Here is a 15,294-nt window from a genome sequence, read left to right as displayed (position 1 = left end):
AGCACTAATTAGGCCAAAACTGTACAACAAATATATACATTTTACATTTAAGATAAAAAAACCCAAAACATTCTGTCAGTAAATATGTTCTACCTGAAACAAGGGTTAGAGTTAACCCTACAAGAGATTTTTTCTGCCTACAGCATCTACAATAACTCTTGAATTAAATGAACCAAAACAACATTTAATTTAGTTTCACACACCTCCAGTTTGCCGCTGCTCCTCCCAGCAGCGATCAGATTCCCTCTCAGCTCCATGGCCCAGACAGAGCTTTCCCAGTCTCCAGCGGACTGCGTCCCAGCCCCGACAGCCTGATTTGGGGGCCCGGATGCGTCCCCCAGGCTCAGGGTCCTCTGGAGATATGTGGCTGAAGGAGGCGAGGAGGAGGCGGAGGAAGGAGACGGGTACGTAGACGGCGACGGAGGCTCATGCTCCATGTAGGCGCGCTCCACCAGGCCTCCGAAGTCGAACCCTCCTCTGGGTGGCGTGGCGAGGTTGGAGGGAGGCTGGGAGGTAAAGTTGGTGTCGATGAGCGGAGTCAGGTCGGGCTGGTCGGTGAAGAGAGGCGGCCGGGTCGGAGCGCTGCGACGTCTCAGCGGGTAGCAGTCGTCCTCCGATACCCCGTCACAGCCGAGATTCGGGTCTCTAGATTCACAGGCACAGTCGGACTCTGCAGTTATCGTGTCCCAGACGTCTCGCTGCTCCCAACAGCCACTGCTGCTGCATTGTCTTAATCTGTAGAGAAACCAGAACAATCAGATGGATACGAAGAAAGAGCAGCCTGCTTCTTCCTCTAAGAGGTAGAAGAAAAAAGTTGGGAAAAGCCTTCAAACTGCACTGATGTGAAAACTTGGCCCAATATTAATATTGCTGTTTAGGCAGAGATGGTATTTTCCTATACTAAATATTTTATATATTTCACTAAGCTTTCAAAACCTTGGAAAATAACCACATCGCTGACTTCACTACTGCTTCTCTGCTTCAGTTAAAATTCCCACAATCTTGCACTGCATCACTATAACTGTCACGTGATCAACCTCCTCACCTCCACCTCCAAAAACAAACAGCAACAAGCAAGTGAAAAATATCAGTTAATATGGCCCAGTTTTATTTATTGGACCAATACAGACATGTTAAAAATGACTAATATCGGTAAATACCGATGTTGATGTCGATATGTAGTGCATTCTGAAAATAATCTTTTTTACCTAAGCATAATATCACACTGAACAAATATAAATAACCAACTTTTAATTTGAGTATATTTATTCAGCGGAGGAAAAAACCTACTGAACAAAATCACTAATTTTGTGACTGGAACTGTTTTCATGTTGAGATTTTTTCCGTGTTTAGGGGTTTAATTTTTTTTTTTTTTTTAATCTAGCATTTCCAATAATTTATGCACTGTGGTAAACTTTATGGGAACTTTTGAAGAGATGACCCACAGCATCACAGATTCTTCAGTGCACATAGCAGACAGAGAAAAGTTGTTTACCACATGTCTGTCTTTTGTTTAATGTTACTCTCATCAGACTAAGGCACACAAATCCAGTTAACAGAGTCTAGAAAGCTGCACATCTTTATATTTGTGATGTTAAAACACTTTCCAAAAATAGCATCTACTGGTTGTTAGAGACTTTTTAACAATAAGTTTTGCAGATTTTTGATGCCAAAATGAATAAAAATGGGTCCTCATTAAGCCTCATTGGTAGTGACAAAGAGAAATATGCCTATGTGTCACGCCATATTTATGCCCCAAGGAAACAGAAGTCTCGCATTACTAATTAGTTCCCAGAAAACTCAGCTTAAATTAAAAAAAGCTAATCATAAATTTAAAAAATATTTTAATCACTTTCATTTTGTAGGAAATGTTGGGGTTGTCAGTAAGAGTGATTCCAGTTCTTTTGTTAAAAACTGAATTCTTAACATGCGTTTTCACCCCCAGTGAACAAATTAACTCATAATTAAGGTTTAATGTTTCCTTAAATTATCAGTGCCCCTTCAATTAAAGTAACAAAGTACAAACATTTATTTTAAATCTACATTTGTCAGACATAACATTACATTTGGCAAAAAAGTTACATTTACATTATCGGTAAGACCTAAACTCTAAAAATCATAATAAAGGCTTCAAATATTTTACTCTGTCACTAATCTAAGTAATGTGCAGGTTCCATTTTCTAGTATTTTCATGATATTTAACATTTTTAGCTGTACCAGTAATACAAATTAGGAAATCATTTGGAGGACTCGCTACAAGTACTTTTGCTTCAAGAAATTTAAAGACATTTCATGGTTCAAGTTACTTTTAAACATGTTTGTAGAGCCACAGAGCACAGAGATGAACTACAATGAACAGGAGGGTGTGCATTAGTCATTATTACAAGTCTGCAACGTGGAACCTTCCTACAAAGTCAACCTGACCTCTGTGTTTTTATTACAGCATCATAAAATGCAGATAAGGGTTCATAAAAAAGACTAAATGATCTTATTCTTTTCCTTGTCCCAAATAGAAGAATTGTAAATAATCAAACTGGTTAAAGTCTGGAAAGCTTGTAAGGGCAGGTAAGGGTAGCTGAAGAAGAAATTCAGATTGTGACCTCACCGTTGCTTTGGGATCACTGTCAGGCAGTCACCAGTCTGGGCATCCCAAACACGGATCTGTCCCGCTAAGCAACAGCTGGCCAGCAACATCCCATCGCTAGCCAAACACTCGATGTCCTGCAAGAACCAATGAGTGGAGTCATGTTTGCAAACAAGTTTTATAATACCATGAAGCATTTTTATTAGTCTTCCAAAGCCCTTCCTACCATACTGTGTCCCCTCAGCAGTAGAGGAGAGATCTCACTGACAGGTGGAGAATAACCGTAATCGTCACAGGGCAGGTCGCCTCGTCGCCGACGCCCGTGAGCAACACCATTTCGGCCATAGTTACGGGGGCAGAGAACGCGGTAGAGGCAGAAGAGCAGAAGAACCAGCAGGACCCCTGCAGCCAGGCCCAAAGCAGCCACCCTGGACAGGAAGTGGGGAGAAGAAGGCAGAAATGACGAAACTCTCTCAGAATATGAGGGCAGTAAAAATTTTGTTTCTAATCCATGAACCAGCGATCATGTAAATATCTGCACAAGTGGAGATATTTTTTGTCTTAAGCATATTTCACAAGATCCTGACCAGCACAAGGAAAATCTGCCTGCTTTCAACTGAGGAATGTGGAGTTAAAATGATGATGAGATGATGACCTTTTCTGAGCAAAACTGGATTTGCAACAACTTAATGTATCCAGTAAAGTTTGGAGCCTGAAGAATCCTAACATGAGCAGAATTTTATTATTTTACTTTCTAAACTACAGTAATCTGAATTTTCCTTTATTAAAACAGGAATTAAAAATGTAAAAAGTAGAGCAGAAAAAGGAAGGATTTAATCAGCCTTAGTTCTAAGTGTTAAAACTTTCAATTATTGGCCTGTAAAGAAACAGTCAACATTTTGTCATTTACTTCTGAAAAAAAAAAAAAAAGTCTTCTTTTTTATTCCGTTTAAATCTAATGAGGGGATAAAATGTATCTGGTCTTAACTCTTCATCTAAGAAAAGAAGAAAAAAAAGAGAAAAACGTAACAGAACTGACATAAATAGGAATAATTAAGCCATGATTTCTGCTTTATTTCTTTATTTTCACCATTCGAGCCAGTAAAAACAGAGGTTTCTAAAGAAACCAGTGCACATTCCATTTCTGTGTAAGGACCAGTTTATACTTGACTCCAAGGCAAATCGCATGTTATCTCAACAAAGCCTCAGGTTTATCTTTACCAGCATGGGGCAGCAGCAATTTTCCAGAAATCTGGCAAGAGGACACGGAAACGTTTTGTTTTGAATACTTGGAATCTGTGTGAGACATTCCCAGTAAGAGAATCTCCCAGCCGATTTAAATCTATTTTACCAACTTATTCCCCCCTGTGGTAAAAAAAAATAAAAATAATTGTTCTAAAAAGAAGTTTTTTGGGTTTCATCATATGCCCCTCATTAAATTATGCAACACCGATCTTTAGCACACTGGTCTTCTATTTGTTTCAGGGTCAGATGAACTCAACAGCCTCTTCTCCAACTGTGACCCTGACCCAAATATTTGAAAACTAACATACAGTCTGAAATGAAAAGATCAGCTTCCACTCCAGTGAACTGCAGTTGGGAGAAAACACAATGTCTTATATAACACAGAAAAAAGACAACTCAACTCCAGACTCTGACATTGTTGAAGGTAGATGAAGAAGATGATAAAACACGACTGGATAGAAATACTGGCCTTTATAATATCACACATTAACTTGTGAATGTAGCCTAATAATGATTTTAAATTAGAAAAGTAGTTCTAGATTTTATATGATTAAATTTGGAACTTCCTTTTATATAATAAAATCTGAAACTTAGCACAACATCTCAGTAAACGATAAAACCCAGCATAGTTTAGCTGCATAGAAATCCTTTCTCAAGAGGATTAGCTACATTTTTCTACAACTTAATGCCCCATCTGTAGATTCAGATATCAACCAGTCAACCGGGCTGCAAGTCTGATATTAAAACTGTCCGTTACTCTTTGGTTCTGTAGTAATTCTTACAAAATCATTTGGAAGCCCTTTTGCACAAAGTACAAGGCAACTACTTATTTAAAATATATGAAATGGGTTACATGTGGTAAACAAACATTCTGTTTATAAGACCCAACTTTTAGATAAGCATAGATAAATACTACTTAAAATTATTGTTTTCACTAGGTTACTGAGAACGTTACTACAACCATTATGCACATTACAAAAAAGAGCCATTCGCTTAGTTCATAAGGTTGATTTTTACTGTCATACCCACAATCTATTTATAGATTCTTCTTTATTGAAATTCACTGATTTAGTAGAGTTTCAAACTGCACAGATTATGTTTAAAGTCAGAAATAAAATATTGCCAGAAAAGATTCAACAATTATTTTCCGATAGAGTGGGGGGATATGACTATAGAGAAAACCTTAACTTCAGAACTTTGAAGGCTCGTACAACAATGAAAACATTGTGCATTTCGGGGGTTGATGTGAGGATCTGGAATAAACTCTCTAAAGAACTGAAGCAAAGTCCAAGTATGAGACATTTTAAGAAAGGTCTCAAGGCAGCTATTATTCAAAGTTATAAGGAAGAACAAGGGGGATAATCCTGGTTGGGAACCAAAACTTTAGGTAGGATGTCATCAAGTAGGTGGCATGTCGGCGCAGGTGTGGGTAAATATATATAGGTATGAAAATAACAGTGTATTTTGTCTATAAGCAGATGGGTGTGTATAGGGGTGTATGTACGTATATATGTTTGTATATGTAAATATATATATATGCATGTGTACAGATGTGTATGTGTGTGTATGCACTATTTTCATCTAGCTGAGGAAATTTTATTATACTTATTATTTCCTTTGTCAGAAAGGATATCGGACATTGAAAATACTGTGATAAATTACAGTTGGAAAAGGGGTATGACTACATAAGTTATACTTCAGCATACTCCTTTTCAGACTCATAATCACCGATGTGATGTGTTTTTTTATTGTTTTGGTTTTTTTTTTTGGTTTTTTTTTCTTTTTTAAAAGAAATATATTATGTACTTTGTGTCGTTTACACTGTCGGTGAAAGGTTTGTCTGAAATAAATTAAACTAAACTAAACTAAACTAAACTAAACTAGGTTCACCTTAAATACTTCCAGACTTGTTTGGTCTAACTGACATAAATTCAGGAAGCTTTTTCTGAATGAAGTAAAATATTCTTTGCTGATGCATTTAAAGGAAACAAAGTGGGTTTGTTTCCCAAACAAATACACAGAAATACACAGAAGTCTGGGTATTTTGAAGTACTTACTTGTAGAGGGTGAGGTCTGTCTGTATATCTACAGAAACTTTGGGGATTGGTGGAGGAGGGTGTCTCGTGTCCTGAGGGTGACGCGTGTCAATGGCCTCCTGGGGGCTCAAGTGAATCGTGACGGGAATTACCGGGAGAAGGCTGATATATCTAAAATTGACAAGGAGGATGAGATTTTTTATCCAAAAATTGGACTTTAAATAAAGGAAAACACAGCTTTAATCTTTCATGCCTTCTTGAAAACCAAAAAGAAGCTGAAAGCAATTTTGACGGTAAAGTCAAGGGTCAGTAATGTTAGATTTATTAAGAATGTCATATTGCAATCGTAGTGCAAACATTAGGATACCTTATTTTTTTACTAAAATAAAAAAGCATTATTATACAGAATAACAAAATCCACTCTTAAAGTAATAGAAGGTTGAAACAAAATAAAAATGTATTTCTTGAATGACTGCCAGATACATGTTTGTTATCATTTTTAAGATTTGTTGAAAAAAAAATCCTATAATCCTGTTCTTGTTGCTATAATCCTGTTTTTAAGTTAAAGAGAAAATCTGACCCAACCATGATTTCAATGCAAGTCATTTGATAAATGTACCGCTGTGATTTTACTAAAGTTACTAATAACGCTTTGCTAGCATTTTAGAGCAAAGTTTACACATTTAACTGGAAACTGAATCAGAAGGAAAATAAAACCAAACCAATGTATACTAAGATTTGTTTTCTATTTGTATATACAAATCTTTTACTAGTTACATAAAGTTCAATATAACAAACGTTTAAATCCAGTCTCCTATTTAAAGTTACAGACAAAATTCTAAATTCGTAATTTGAGGCAATACTCACTTCTTTGCTAAAGTTATATTGTAGTAGCTGAAAAGCGACGGCCAATGTCTAAAAGACAATCTCCTCCATCCTTCCTCATCTTCGGCCCCCCAGGTGATCTGGGGCATGGAGGGCGGGGCATGGGGAAGAGGTCCTGCTGGGCCAAGGTGACCTTGTGATTGGTTTTCAGGTAGGGGAGTTGGAGCCGGAGCACGGTGGATGCTCAGGGTGCTGGTAGGATCCCCGCCACGGAAAACCGGTGCCACTGCCAGATGGGGGCTTAAACCGCCTCCGCCGGAGTCCCCCAGGGGGTTCTGCTCGGACACCTGCGCAGCCAGGTAGGTGCGGATTCCAGCCGGGTCCGTGTAGACGAGGATGCCGATCCAGATTACCGTACCAGCCTGAAAATGTGGAGAGAAAACACGACTAGAACTTGTGAATTTGTTGAATTTTGATTGGCTTTAATAGGTTTAATAAACCTTAATAAAAATACTACTATTTCAGAATATTAAGATGAAAAAATACAAAAATATTTAAAATTATTTGTTTTAATTTAAGCCAGAAAAAGTCAAAATCCTGCGGCTGATAAAATAACAAAAAATGTTATGTTACCTACAACATTTTTTCATTGGCATTTTGATTTTAATACATAGACTTAATTAAAAATACAGAATAAACATAGAATAAATTTAGTATGCTCCAGTAGTTTTCATAGGCAGATTGTTTGTAATGTGTTGTTTTTGTCTTTCTTGTAAGTGAGGAAAACGTATAGAAACTTCCTTTCAACCAGCTGACCAGTAGAGCGCAGCAACAGTTGGGGGAGAAACAGCACTACATTAGTCGAATATCTGTACAACTAGACTAGAGACAACTCCAGCCACTTCAGGACATCGTCTAATAATCTTATAAAAACACTGAAAAATACTTGGTATGAAGGACGTTTTTATGATTTTGAATCCACAACCTTTAGAGTTAGTTTTTCAAAGAAAAAGTAAAAATAAACACCTTTGGCCTTAGAAACAAAAAAAAAATATATGAAAGTTCAACTTTAGCTACAATAGTGCCTTAATAGAAAAAAAGCAACCAGAATTGGATCAATCAAATAATAAATTGACTTAAAACTTAATTTAAAAACTAAAACCAGTCACAACACATAGCAAAAAGAGATGAGCCGTCTCACCATGATGATGCGCTGGGCCAGGCGTGTGCGGGCCAGGAAGTACACAACACGCAGTCTTTTCGGGAGCCTCAGGTTCCTGAAGGCCGGGGTCTGCAGAGTGATTGTGTGAGGAGAGGGCCGAGGCGGAGGAGGGGCCTCACGTGTTCGCAGGGGTCCCGGTTTTGATGGAGGCAGGCCGGCTTCGGCGGGAAGCCGGCGGTTCAAGTCAGCCAGCTGTAATTAATTGAAATTCATTTTTAATATTGACGTTACCTTCACTAAAGTTGCGTAGGAAGTAAATCACCAATTTCTTGATTATTATTTATTCGCTACACACAGTTGTTTACCCTCCTATGCAAAAAAAAACTAATATAACAACTTAGACTGTATCTGAAGTAGGACTCCTTCTCAGAAGTAAAATAATATGTTTTCTTATCATATGTTTGTTTTTTCATGCAAGTCTTACCTCCATACGGCGAATATCTATAGACAGGACTGTTGTGAAGAAAAACATCTGCAGAAAAAAGTCAGAAACGAGCCCCACGACAGCAAAAAGACAAAACTCCTGCACAAGACAAAAATTTGTTTACATCACTTTATATTCTTAAAGTTTATCTTTTTTTTTTTTAAACAAAATCATCTTGTTTCTCATGATGCAATGATTAAAGCAAATTTCTCCAACCTGGATAGCTGGCACCAAAGTGAAATATCCAATCAAGATGATGCACAGCTCAGTGGCCATGTTCTTCATGATAGACCAGCTCTCATTACTAAGGCCTAGTGAAGCAAAGGACAAAATATTAAGGGGTGCCACATGTTTTTAATCCCAGTGAATCCTAAAAAGATGACTGGGTGAAAACCTTACCCTGAGCAATTCGAAGTTTGACCTCAAGGTCAACGGGGGTGGAAACCACAGACTTGGTGAGCACCAACACATTTTCCAGGCCGATCACGACAACAAGGTAAGGGAAGATCTCACTGCAAGGAAACAAAAGGTACATTAACCTATTAGGAAACAAAAAGAATGAGTCAAAAAGCTTCAAACTCTTAAAGAAATCACAACTGGCGTTTGCAGCATTGTCAAAGCGTTTTAAGGAACTCTTCTGACTGACAAAGACCAGTTCTAACTTCCTAAACACCATTAGCATATAGACATCACATGGACACGCTGACCTGAATAAAAGTTCTCTGAAGATGTTTCTCCTGGATGTTTGACTCCCCTTTCAGCAAAATTTGTAATATTAGCTCCATTCCTAACAAGATGGTATGCAATGGGAGGGCTGATATGACTGAGCCATGAAAATCCAAATAATGCATTGGTGAAAAACAAAATCCAAAAATTAAATCTTCATAAACAGAAGATTCAATGAATCAATGAGATCAATTTATTGCCCAGACCTACTTTGGACATGAAAGTGAATGCAGCTACCATAAACTACAAAATACAAGTGGAATAACACCTGAATAATCCACTTTCATCCGATTTATCTGGTCCTTAAGATAAGCCTCTTCAATTAGTTATAAACACATAAGAAAATCAACCACAAGTCAAATAAATATAATCCTCATTCACCATAAAAAGCGGCTAACATTAAAATCATGTCATAAAAATGAGAACACTGATATAAATTGCAATAGATTCTCTTTGTCAAAGGGATTTTTCTGAGAGAGAAGAAAAGTTTGCTTCAGGAAAACAGCCAATCAGAACATTTTGTTAGCAACTGATTGATGCCTGCAGGGAATTTCCTCCCATTCCAAAGTGACGAGAGATTAGTGTGAGACTACCGATAAGCAGGAGCTTTGGAGGTAAGTGTATAACTGGGTCACAGAGGAGTCAGGAGCACTATATATTACATCACACACATAAACACGCCTACACACATGAGCGGGATAAGCTCTGTAGCCTTGAGTGTGAAGCCAATCATGACTAAGCATAGTTCACACCAGCCAAAGTTGTGTCTTTTGAGTTATTAATCAAACAACAAACATTTTAAAAATTAGAGTCGATCAGTTGTGCATAGAAAAAGTCATCAGTTTTAAAAATATGGGTCTTCCAGTTTTAACAGTTTGTTAAGTTGGTGCTGCCCGGGTTTTGTTTGTACAAGCCCACCCCTAATGAGCACAGCCTACGGCAGACATGCGTGGATCTTAGGCAGTGGTTGAACACCAGGATGCCATTATCACGCCACAATATCAGCTCTTTAATAATCCTCAAATGATTGGATGAACCAGTTAACGTCAACAAGACAGAATCTCCTCCCTCTGAAGTAGTCCAACCCACTTCCTGTCCTATCAACACTGACACACTGACTTTTGAGTTTTGGTTATAAACATTAACAGACATCAGTTTGAAGTCAGCGTGGAGGAAACAGGAAGTCTGAAGCATGTGTGTCGGTTGTGCGTGAATGCAAGTGAGTAAGCAGAATAAGGCAACAGATAATGAAACTGACAGTCTCCTAGGGAAGTAAATGTTTATCTCAATAAAGCATACTGAGGTAAATAAATAACATGAAGGGGATTCCATAAGAGCTGTATTGTTCTAACAGCAGTACAGAAACTAAAAGTTGTGATTTCACAACACATATCATATATGAACAACATGGGCTTATTACTCACTGTCATATAGTACAGTTTAAACAAATCATCCTAAATTACATTTAGATCCTTTCAGCAGCTTTTTGAACACTTTATTGAAAACAAAAAAAGTGCTGGGTTTGAAGAAATCTCTCCAAACCATAAAGTGCAAAAACTGACAAAAAAATGTTGAATTCTCACCAACCATGTCTGGTGGTGGAGGACAAACCAAACCTTTTCACGTTATCTTAACCAAAGCATGAGAAAAATGTGGGCACTCCTACCCTCCGTTCAGCGTGGGCGTCAGGCCAAACAGAGTACACAGGCCCACAGACATGAGCAGGGAGCTGAGGACTGTCACCACAGCAGCCAGGGCCAGGCCCCACTTAGACTTCACCATGTCGATCTTACCTGCAAGGACGGAGGAGAAGGTTATTGATTAACTGTTCATTAGAGATTACTTCATCCCTTTGTTGCTATCTGGTTACTAATATCTGATGGACACATTAGCCTGGATATAATTATTTTACAATCCATACAGTACAGTTACATGCACAGTTAACCTTTAATTAAAATAACATATTTTAATAAAGATTTTTACATTTTATCGCTTAGCACAGCAGTGGCTGTAGCTATCAATTCTTTCTTTCACAACTTCAAACCTGCAATAGCATGAAAAAAAGCCTTTATTTCCCTCTATTAAATTTAACCAATTATTAATCCAAATTAGTTGTTTTATCTCAAGTTTACATTACGGCTTAGTTAAAGAACGTGAACATTCTGTCAATTTTAGGGTTTTAATAAGTAAAGAAAAAAATCAATTAGCCAAATATCTACATTTCATCTTCTTTGGCTGTGCTCAGTCATAACAACAACTTAATTGTTTTGTTATGGTTGAGTAAAACAAAAACTGAAATTTATTGACTGATGAAAAAAAAAAACAAGAAAAACCACAAATACCAATTAATGAATTAATGAAGAAAAAAATTGCTTCAGAGTTGTCTGAAAACAAGTAAAGGTTATATGTAGTGAGACAAAATGTAAACCAGGAAACCGTCATACTGCTGAATTAATTTAAAGTTCTCTTAAAAAAACTCTACATAACTGAGTTTAAAGGTTGCTAATCTATATAAACCTAAATTTATTTCTATCTTTATTTTTACTACATTACCCAGATCTCCATTTGAAGACAGAGTTGAGATCTCAATATCACAAATGAGGTTAAAAAAGGAAAGTATGTAAACAAATAATGAACACTGTGTGCCTGTTTTGAAGTAACAGTAAATTTAGAACATTTTTTTAGATTCAAGTAATATCTCAAAAAAGTTAAATGAAACCTGCTGTTTTAAGAATAAATAGGCTAATAAAGCTTTGTAGATGTTATTAGCATAATAGGAGGATATCAAAAAGATTACTGACATACAGTAAATAAAAACTGCAGTCATACACAATTTGTTTGGAAACATTTGGAAAAACTGCTTTTAAAAGGGGTACAAAATGTCTTTTAACTCATTGAATTTGAATTAAGTCTTTGTCTTGAGTACATACTGTATGTTTGTCCTCTGAAGTAATGTTTTTCCTGGAAGCTGCTGGAGGTTTGCTCGCTGCATTCTTACAGAGGTGTGCAATGTTCCAGTGTGAGGATAATCACACGGGATTATCCTCACACCAGACAGGAACAACCTTGGCACTCAAACAAACGTGCACAAACAAAGGCACAGAGGCCACTGGACTGAATGTACCCTTTACAAAAAAAATAAAAATAACAAAACGCAGAGTGGAGCCAAAATGGATCAAAGACACAGGACGGACGTGCAGCGCAGACTTACGGGTGGAGAAGTAGATATAGGCGAAAAGGATGATGTATGTGGTGACGAGGGGAATTAGTTCAGCGATGCCGATCTCCTCCTTGAAGTGGATGTGAACCATGTGGTCGTCTCTCAGGCTGCAGTTGGCCGACGGGTGAAGCTGCTTCAGACGGGTCCGTAAGCTACTCAGAAAGCTGAACACACACACACACGAACATGACGATAATTAAACAAAACAAAAAAGTGCAAAGGAGTGTACAAAAGCAGTTTTTCCCTGGTTTCAGTTTCAAAGGACAAAATTTTAATATTTTTTGTGTATTATGGTTACGCAAAGCGCTAATACATTAGAGCAGCGTGCAAGTATGAATGCTTTTAGAGAATTAGGTGTTTAAATGCAATTGGGAGGACCTACAACTGAATTGAGCAAGGCTGAGCAGTGTAACACGCAACATGTCACCAAATAAATAAAGGTAAACACAAAATTACAACCATATCATCTTTTAAAGCTAAATTCTGGTCTAGTTCCTATGAATATATCAAGTAATCAAACAGATTTGGGTCCAAAATGATTAAATTGTACACAGATATTACATCTAACCTGATGTAATAAACAGGACTCGCACATAAAGTCAAGATGTTCTGGTCTCAGCTTGTATATTTGCAGCGGTTTAATTCTAAGGCCGGAAAAATAATTTCCTTTGTGCAAGAACAATGCAGCCCTAAACACTTCTGTAGGAGTCCTTTAAGATTAAGTTTTAATTTTAAAACAAAGAGTTTCTTCAGTGGACTCTGATCTCGGGCTGGGAAATAAATTTATTGAACTAAACATCAAGTTGAACTTTAATTATACTAAGAAAAACATTCACCTACTTAGGTATTATATTTAAAGTTAGTTGTGGGAAAAGAGTCCAACAAAGACATTCATCTCTTTTGTGAACAAGGTTAGTTGTTGGACTTCCTCTAATTAGTTCGTTAAATGACTCACAGTGATTTGTTGGACCCAATGACGAACAAATGCATGTTGGATTGCAATAGATACTTCATAGTAATTTCTGAACATGTAACAAAAGACATTTTACAAGTTTTAAGCAGAAAAGACCTTGGAGTCCTCTGACATTTAAATTATACAGGACATTCACGCTTTAAATCAACAGGTGTTTCCAAATTAATGTGACATTAAATCCTAAGAGGAGAAAATTCTTATGTTAAAAACATTGATATTCCAGTCAGTAGGAGTCATGACTGTCTAAATGTCTAAAGTATTAAAAATATCACCCAAAAAAATTGATTTTTTTTTTGCTCACCCTGCATCATAGTTAGAAAGAACCACAGTGATTGTGTATGTGACCACTCTCTTCCTGTTGTAATGACTGACTCCTGTGTACTTTCCAGGAACGCCAAACAGCAGGTCTGAAACACACAAAGACTGAATTATTTTTTCTTAACCCAAAACTGCAGCAAATTGCTCTAAATTGCATTTTTACGTCGTGGCCACAGACCACGTGTCAGACAAATGACTTCAGCATGATCAGGAGTCACTCCTCGGTTATCAGGAATATGAGGGTGTTCATTAAAGATGAAACAACCACCATGTACCTCACTCGCATGATATCATTTATTACTGCTGTATAAAAGCAAGACAGACCAGCGTTTGGTACATGTTGATGTCACGCTGCTGCAAGGAGATAAAACAGTTACTGGATAAGCATCACTTGAATGGAGAGGTGGGTCAATATGCTAGGATAAATTTATATAAGGTCTACAGAAATTAAACTGCTTGTGCAAAGTCAGCATAAAAGCCTTTTAGTTCACTAGTTTGATTAATCCTTGCTCACAAGCGACTTACAATAGGTGATCCAAGATCATTTGAAAGAGCGTTACATTTGAGATTTAGTTTGGGTTTAAGCTAAATTAAGCAATTACCTTTGCAAAAAGCAAACTTTCTAAAATCTGTCTGATTTGCCATTTACATACATTACAAACACATAAATTAATGTATTTTTTTAAGAATTTCAGCATAAATATAAATTATATAATAATAATAATAAACACATAAATAATTATATAATCATGAATATTTTGCAAAACTCTTACATCTTACGAAAGAAATTAATGAATACAATCCACTATAATCTAAGGTCTATAATGAAAACACAAAAATTTTGAAAAGACTTGCGTTTTTTGATAAAAGGTTTTTGCCCTAAGATGAGGTGGTGTTTCAGCTGAACCACAATCAATGTATTTCACAAAACTACAATGGAAACATTTTTCAACATCACACGAGTCATGTGATCGACAACCAGATGTTAATTCTGGCGGAAAAGACGAAGAAAGGAGGATCATGGCGCAGTAAGTTTTTTAATAAGTTATCGCATTACCAAACAAATTTACGTGTGATTTTAATAACATTTCTTATTTAAAGGAAACACCATAATTGCAAAACATTCTGTCAACATTTTGTACACATTTATAATGGAAACACAGCTAATGAAGGCCTCAGAGGTTTTGTTAAAGAACATTAGTGAACAGACAGCATCACAAAGACCAAATCACACACTTTTCAGATTTTTATTTCCAAACAAGTTAAAAAAAACATGTAGTTTTCCCTTCACTTTTTAAAAAATGCACTTCTTTGTATTGGCCTATCGCAAAAAAATTCCAAATTAATCCAATGTTTACATGCAATGTGATAACAGTTATGGGGCTAAAAAAAGTGAGAACAACTTGATGGGCTGGGGTTCTAGGTTTAACCGTCTCCCTCTGCATCCATCCTGCATAATCATCAATCATCAGCAGAGTTTCTACCTCGCAGTGTCGCTGAGGTGTGCAGTCCTTTCGGTTCGTGTTTCTGAATAGTCTTGAGGAGGTCCGAGTCCGAGTCAAACAGGTCCCGCTGGTTCTGCCAGTAGTTGCCAGGAGACACGAGGAGGCAGCCGTGTTCTGGCAGCACTGACTGCATCCGCCGTAACCCTGGAAACAAGTCTGTCACCTGGAGACACAGCGCTTCCAGGCTTCGAATGCCAGAGCTGGAAAGAAAAGTGA

The 15,294-nt window shown here is 37.2% G+C and overlaps 1 protein-coding gene across 4 annotated transcripts in view; it reads right to left on the bottom strand.

Moving 5' to 3' along the window:
* scap (SREBF chaperone) overlaps nucleotides 1-15,294 on the bottom strand; it is a 31,275-nt gene that overhangs the window by 6,320 nt on the left and 9,661 nt on the right. For all 4 annotated transcript variants that reach the window (XM_005799474.3, XM_023331317.1, XM_023331316.1 and 1 more), the window contains 13 exons: nucleotides 15,058-15,278; nucleotides 13,557-13,662; nucleotides 12,274-12,446; nucleotides 10,729-10,855; nucleotides 8,736-8,848; nucleotides 8,553-8,647; nucleotides 8,337-8,435; nucleotides 7,892-8,104; nucleotides 6,733-7,112; nucleotides 5,887-6,036; nucleotides 2,811-3,012; nucleotides 2,606-2,721; nucleotides 204-735 (listed from right to left, as the gene is read on the bottom strand). In XM_005799474.3, coding sequence (XP_005799531.1) covers nucleotides 204-735; nucleotides 2,606-2,721; nucleotides 2,811-3,012; nucleotides 5,887-6,036; nucleotides 6,733-7,112; nucleotides 7,892-8,104; nucleotides 8,337-8,435; nucleotides 8,553-8,647; nucleotides 8,736-8,848; nucleotides 10,729-10,855; nucleotides 12,274-12,446; nucleotides 13,557-13,662; nucleotides 15,058-15,278 — 2,527 coding nt within the window. The remainder of the gene's footprint in view (nucleotides 1-203; nucleotides 736-2,605; nucleotides 2,722-2,810; nucleotides 3,013-5,886; nucleotides 6,037-6,732; nucleotides 7,113-7,891; nucleotides 8,105-8,336; nucleotides 8,436-8,552; nucleotides 8,648-8,735; nucleotides 8,849-10,728; nucleotides 10,856-12,273; nucleotides 12,447-13,556; nucleotides 13,663-15,057; nucleotides 15,279-15,294) is intronic.

The sequence above is a fragment of the Xiphophorus maculatus genome, chromosome 3 (genome assembly GCF_002775205.1).
Source record: "Xiphophorus maculatus strain JP 163 A chromosome 3, X_maculatus-5.0-male, whole genome shotgun sequence".
Lineage (NCBI taxonomy): Eukaryota > Metazoa > Chordata > Actinopteri > Cyprinodontiformes > Poeciliidae > Xiphophorus > Xiphophorus maculatus.
The sequence above is the reverse complement of the archived record's forward strand: the minus strand, read 5'-3'. Positions and strand labels throughout refer to the sequence as shown.